The following is a 7,038-nucleotide window of genomic DNA, read 5'->3' as shown; positions in this document are numbered from 1 at the left end:
GAGCATTCGTTGCAGCTGACCTCCTTGCTGGCGGGCTCAGCTGGCGGCCCGGCCGAGGTGCTGCTGTCCGCCAGGCGCTCATTGAAGGGGGCCCTTAGGCTGTCCAAGGGCCCATGGCTCTCGCCTGTGGGCTGCTCCATGCTACTGGGTTTGTCGGGGAGGTGGGTGCTGTTGAGTTCAGTCCATTGCCGGTGCTGGGGGATCCCGCACCCATTGTCCTTCCCCGAGACGACGGGCGAGTCACAGCCTTCCATGGTAAGGCCTGCGTGGAGCTTTCATTGCACCCAGTACGGATCGGACCTGAAGGGTGGAGGCAAGGGGGGGAAGAGGGAGAGAGGGGGAAAGAGAGAGAGAAAGGAAAGAGGTTAGGAGGGCCACGGCTCAGGTCCCGCACGGAGGGCTCTAGGCAGCTTCTGTCCATACCCACAACACAAAGCTTGCAGGGCAGAGGGCAGGCTGGGGCACGTGGCCCTGCACAGCGTAGTACAGAGAGGCCCGCAGCACCATGGACAACACAGCCTGGTCCGAGCGGTGAACGGGAAATGGGGAAAGCGGTCAGGGACACACCTCTTTGACTTCACACTCTCGTGGTACCCCTAGAGGCAGACTATTGGAATTTCCACTCTAAGCCGTCAGAGCTTGGAGTCAGGCTGGGCAGGAAGCCATCATGGAAGAGGCCCGTTATCTTTCCAGTACCCAGTGAGGTCACAGAAAGGGCCCTCCTGCATGCAGATACCTTGCATGAAGTCATCCCTAGCAGTTAACACTGTGGGGTGGGGGCCATCAGGGAGGATGAGAGGAGGAAGCTGTGGCAGCTTCAGAAAGAGAAAAGTGAGAAACGTCCAGTGATGTAGAGAAATCAGAGGTGCTTTCCAAGGCCCCTGTGTCAAGTTCGATACATTCAAAGACCTACAGGGTTCAGAGGGCAATGGTCAAGGCTTAGGTACATCCTGCAAAGGGATCAAGGGGGCCAGTGGCCATATCCCTACCCTTCAGGTCTTGGAGGCAACAGATGTTGTCCCATTTCCCAAGCTGAAAACCTTACAGGGTAAATCTCAACAGAGACCAAAGCCGCTCTATCAGACTGAAGAGAAGACACCCCAAAGTCTCATCTCCTCCACCCAAACCAGGAAAGCTTCCTTGTCTGGGATTCAGCAGAGTTCACAATGAAAATATAAAGGTACCAAGAATAAGAACTGGTCAGACTTTCGGGCTGCCAGTGCCCCGGTGGGGGCAGAGCGTCACCCCGTCTGCAGGGAGTCCATCCACGATGCACGGGGTGGATTTTCCCTAGCAAAGGTCTAAGCACAAGCAGAGACAGCAGCTGGGCTTAGCAAGCTCTACTTCCACACCTGCCTCTTAGTTATTAGTTGCTACCCAAGCAGCTGTCCTTCAGCCCTGGGGCTTTTCCGTTTCCGACTCCAGAGTGCTACTGAGCTGAACTTGCCCTCTGAGAGCTCCTGTCCCTGGGGAAGATAGCAACAGATCACAGGCTGCCTGGTTCCTGCAACATCACCACAGGGGCAGTTATCGCCTGGCTGCCTCCGGTCTCCTTCAGGTGGTTCAGCACTTCTTAAGAGTTTGGTCTTTACCCACAGACCCCAGGCCATCTGTCCCCTGCTCCACCACCCCATTCATAAGCAGCAGACAAAGCTTTTGGCTGGGTTTCATCTCCCTCCATCTCTTGCCAACCCTGTCTTACTTTTTGCATTTCTCCAGGTTTGACTGCATAGTGAGCCAACAGCTCCCCCTCGGGAAAAGACAGAGAAGGCAGGCTTGCAGAAGCCTCGGAAGAAATCACTTTTTCGAAGACTGTGCCACGATTGGTTTAAAACTCGCATGCATACACGTGTCTGTCAACTGATAACCTCAGTCTCGGTGACAGGAAAGCTCTGTGTGCCTTAGAAAGGACTGGTTCATTTGAAACTAAATCAACCCCAATGGCAAAGGAAACGGGACTTCCCATAAGGCTTAGCTGGGATACACAGGTGAGAATCTGGGGAGGCTCTTCTTAAGGATGTTCCTGATTGGCTGGATGACACCTGATTGACAGTTCAAGCCCAAAAGGTTGGCAGGTCTGAAGGGGCGGGAGGGTTAACAGCCCAATTGTAAAATCAATGTCATAAATGCTTGGTAAGTTACAGGAACATGCGGGAAGGGGAGGCCACGATTGATAAAGGAGAACAGCTTTGATGCCGCACCGGGGACTTGTTTATCGACAGCAAAGCCAATCTCCTCTCCAGCCTGGGCTGGGCCAGAGAAACCTGCTAGCATTTACCAATTAATTGGTGGGCTTTGCCTGCTCTGCTCTCTTCCTCCTCCTCCTCCATGAACTGGCCAGCTAAGGGGCTGGGACTTTAAAGACAAAACAAAACAAACAAAAAGCAATAAAACAAACTCCCAAGCAGGCGATGACCTTGTGACCACTTTGGAAAGGCAGAGAGATAGCTGGTGATGCTGGGCCAGAGGGGTGGGGATGATGAGGGGATAGCTACACTCATTCACAGGAAGTTGACAGTCCATAAAGATACAGGTGGGGAAAAGAGCCCAATTTCCAGACTGGGGCTGCCTGCTTTGGAGCTTCTCTTCCATACATGCTGACCAAGTGGAACTTTTGAGAGCCCTGCGAATAATAAGTGGCATGGTTCACAGGCTAGTCACACCTTCCTAAGAAATGCAGGCTCCTGGCTCACACCCCACCCTGGGCATGTCCACATCATCGCTGGGAACTTGAATTAAAGGCTTGAGACACCCCTGCTTCCCAGCATCCTCACCAGATGACCAGCTAGTCTGCGCTTGGTCCCCATATTGCCAGGTAAGTGGAGAAGGATGGCTGCATACATCCTCTGCCTCTGTCCCTGGCAGATGCAGGAATAAGGAATGGACGGTGGGAGGGGGGCTGGGGGGGGGGGGCGCTGACATGAAGCAGTCTCTTCATCCTGCCCAGTCTGGCAGCTCATGGGCCTCAGGGCATCCACTACTCTCCCACCCAGCCTGCTTGCTCTGTTTATCAGCCAGTCAATAAGAAAAAGGTAGTTCTTACTTAAGGAGGCAGAAGTCAACTCGGCAGGTCGATCAGCACTCTGTCTGTAAACATGGTTTCCCGTAAAATCAATGCTCTTCAGTTACAGAGGGCGGCCTGGGAACCAAGTGGGTCCCCACACTTTCACGGGAAGCCCTGCCAGTCAAAATTCATGAGCCTCTCCCTCCTCAGCCCTCTAGCCCAACCCTCAGGCCGTGACCCATCCCACACGCACTCCAGTCTGCCTCACCGGAACTCTGGACTCTTCCTGCAGGCCAATTCTCCTTCCTCTGGCCACTCCCCCAGGCTCCCTTTAAATGACCTCAATATTGTATTCAACACTATTTGTTTAAGAATTCAGTGAGAGTTTATAAAGCACTTCTTTCCAATGACAAAGTCTGATGGGAGACACAGGAGTGATCCGGCAAGCATCTGTACACACACAGTCTTGCTCACTCATTCTGCTTAGCGTTTAAGTCTGCCATTTGAAAAGTACTCTATGCAGAAGAACTCCAACACCTTAAGAATAACTCCAACAAAAGTGGGGGGCCTGTGTGCACCCCCACATCATAGTTCTCTGTTTTAAAGCCCACTGCAGTTTTGCAGACACCAACCTCTTTAAGAGATTGCTTCAGAAGGATAAAATGCTACCAGGTACAGTATGACACACCACTCATCTCGAGATTTTATCTTCCTCTTTAAACTACAAGGGCGTGTGAGGAAAATTCTGTCTGATTCCACGAAGGAGATAGGGCTGGATAAAATGCTACTCTTTTCCAGTAGGCTGGGCAGGGTGTGCGGTTCTAAGGAAGGGGAGGGGGCTCCCGCTGTTGCTTCAGCTCCCAGAGAATTAAACATGAACAGTCACACTGTGTAATTTTAAATTGTTAATTAGCACAGGGTTAATTAGGCGGTCCTTTCACAAGGGGCTGTTTGGCAGGAAACCAAGAAGGGAAACAAAGGGGGAAAGAGAGAGAGACAGAGAGAACAGAGATAGCAAGAGAAACTGTCGCCTCTGTAAATAACCTGCAGGGCATCACCAGAGACGGCAGCCAGCTCGCAAGGACGCCTGCTCCTCCAGGGACTCTTCACCCTGCCCCAGGGAGAAATGTAAGGACCGCTCTCCTCCAGGGACCCAGGCAGTGCACACCACACACTGCCAACATGTTTTGACTCAGCAATTTCTCCATTCTAGGAATGTATTCCAAGGAAACAACCCAGGAGATGTGTGGACATATAAAATTGTTCATAATAAGATTTATAACAGAGAAAAAAAGAGATGGAAATAATCAAGCAAAACCAGGGACTAAATAAATTACAGTTTGTGGAATTCAACATGTTCTAAGGCTGATAACTCTAAAGAAACCATTTACAAGCAACGGAAGCTGATCAGCTGCGAACCCAGAGAAGGACAGTTGGTATGGATACAGCCATCATCATACCTCTATCAAAAGTTTTATGACAGTAAACTGGAGGAGGTGAGGCTATGGGTGACTTCATTTCTTCCCTCGTGCCTCTATTTCCCAAAGCTTTTTAAAGCCCCTAGAATGGAAACTATCACTTACTGAGTTAGGCACTGAGGTATAATCATAACCACTTGGATGGAGAAGAGCTATTTTTATGCCCATTTCAGAGATGTAAAACTGAGACTGCTCATGCTTGCGTAGTCTAAATGACAAAGCCAGCTAGTTGCTGTAGGATCTGTGTTCTTAGACACTCTATGGATGTTGTCCTTTTGGTGTCTGTTGTCAACAGACAACAAGGAAGCATCCTGACAGTCAATATTCGCATTAGACCCTCATGCGCCCAGAGACTGTTCCAAGATCGGGGACTGCTCACACCTATCAACCCAAACAGGAGAACTCAATGTAGCCCTTTACATTTGGACACCATCAGAGGACAAGGTGACCAGTGACACCACAGAAAAGTCATAGAAGGCAGGTCCAATATCCTGATTTCTTTTCTTGTCTTTTAGAAGAAGGAGCATAACAGACCTGAAGTGATGGCTCTGTGAGGAAAAAAGCTTACTGCTCTTGTCTAGGACCCACATTGGGTTCACAGTATCCTCATCAGGAAGCTCACAATCGCCCGTGAGTCCAGCTTCAAGGGATCTGGCATTTCTGGTGGCCTGGAGCACCTGCACTCATGTACACATAAAGTAAAATAATATAAAATAAAATTTAAAATAAAAGGAGTGCAGGGGCCAGAGAGATGGCTCAGTGGGTAAAAGTGCTTGCTCTTCCCCTCCCCCCTAGAACCAAAAGGTAGAGGACAAAACCAACCCCTAAAAGTTAGCCTTTGACCTCTACATGTATGCCACATCATGCCAATCCACTGTCAAACACATCCCTGTACTCACATATGCACACGCATCATATATGTGCAATAGTAACAAATCAGAACATTGGAAAAGAAGGCATAACCTAGAAACTATGGGCCTGAAAATGTATTCACTCACTCATTATTTGCTGTGAAGCTACTATATATGTCAGTCAGATGGTAGGGAATGCTTACGTGTTCTTTTGAGGAGGGGACCACCAGTAAGTATGACGTGTGCAACACAATGCCCTCCAAAGTCACATAAAACCAGACAAGGGGCAAGCCATTTTTGGATAAGGTGATGACAACACAGTTCAAAGAATGTCCTGTGAGTATGTGCTGCAAATCCTCCCCAGGTTTAAGCAGATTCAGCTGGTGCTGAGGAAGAGCTCAGAGGGGGCCCACCCTCAGCAATCAGCCGTGAGAGCACACACATAAACCAAACATGGACTGGTGGCCTGAGAAATGCAGCAAACAGTACTTAGCAAGAGAGCCTCAAGTTTTCCATTTCAAGGACAAGATCTCTCGGATGATAAAGTCTGCATGATGCCACAGCAGGTGGACGCCATCACTTCAAGTCAACATGGAGTCCGAGGCATACACTGACCTGCCATCAGATGCTGTCCTGTCTCTGTTACACTTATTTAAATCAGCAACTTGGGGGATGACACCAACAAGACACACATCACCATGCAGAGCATAGAAAGTTAACAGGAAAAACTAAAATTATGACAATGGCAGAATCGAGGGGTGTGTGTGGCGGGGGAGACTTTGACCAGTTGGAACATGAGAACCAAACTAACAAGACAAAATTGTTAACAAGGCAAGTTAGAAGGTACGTCTACACTCCTGGTTAAAGGCAGCAATTCAGGTCACCCCAACACTATGACTGCCTCTCTGTTGACTTATCTGTCTTGGCTGTGAACACCATGAGATCAGGCTCTATACAACTCAACTCTGTCTCCTTATAACCAAGATGTGATAGATGATTAATGATGGACGAAAAAAAAATCTAAGGTAATGAGAGAAATTGCAACACTTCAAGAGAATAAAGGACAACCCATGCACTCATTCCCCGTTATGGCCCTTTACAGTCGAAGAGATGCCCAGCCAACAGAACTGGAGTCTTTGGATAAGGGGTCAGTTCTTAGACTGCAGCAGAAAGAGTGCAGGATGAGCATGGAGCATCTTTCATTGAAGAGCACCTTGAGCTGATGTCTCAGATGGACGCAGGAGTAAGCTGAAGGGGCTCCTGTCAACCACACTTGGGATGACAGGAACAGGAAAATTAAACAAGAGCAAAGGACACTATACTTAAAATAAGAATTTACAACTCCGTACTTTTATAAAGAAAAACACAAATATGTGAGCAAGTTCTTTCTTAGGGTAGAAGTATAAGGAATACACACACACACACACACACACACACACACATACACACACACCTATCAAGTTCAAAAGTCATCCTAGACTCCATCAGGAGATCATCAATGGATATGCGCACTAAGGGAGGGGAGTTCTTACAATCTGCATTCCCTACAGACTCTTCTCACTACAGAAAGAAAACCAGCACCTCATGGTAGAGAGGCCTAACAGACAACAGCTTAATCAAGTGACCAGTAGTGGGACAGACAGACATCCGTGTGACTCCCAGTAGGAAATGCTGAGAGGTACACTATATCCCCTCCCTGCCAAAA

General features: G+C 48.9%; 1 protein-coding gene across 1 annotated transcript in view; it reads right to left on the bottom strand.

Annotated features, from left to right (window-relative positions):
- Zfhx3 (zinc finger homeobox 3) overlaps positions 1-7,038 on the bottom strand; it is a 239,973-nt gene that overhangs the window by 161,995 nt on the left and 70,940 nt on the right. Inside the window, exon 2 of the mRNA XM_036187532.1 lies at positions 1-300. This exon is cut by the window's left edge and continues 2,483 nt beyond it. Within this exon, the coding sequence (XP_036043425.1) occupies positions 1-254 (254 nt within the window). The 5' untranslated portion in view covers positions 255-300. The remainder of the gene's footprint in view (positions 301-7,038) is intronic.

The sequence above is a fragment of the Onychomys torridus genome, chromosome 5 (assembly GCF_903995425.1).
Source record: "Onychomys torridus chromosome 5, mOncTor1.1, whole genome shotgun sequence".
Lineage (NCBI taxonomy): Eukaryota > Metazoa > Chordata > Mammalia > Rodentia > Cricetidae > Onychomys > Onychomys torridus.
Note: the sequence above shows the minus strand (reverse complement) of the source record. Positions and strands in the feature narration are given on the sequence as shown.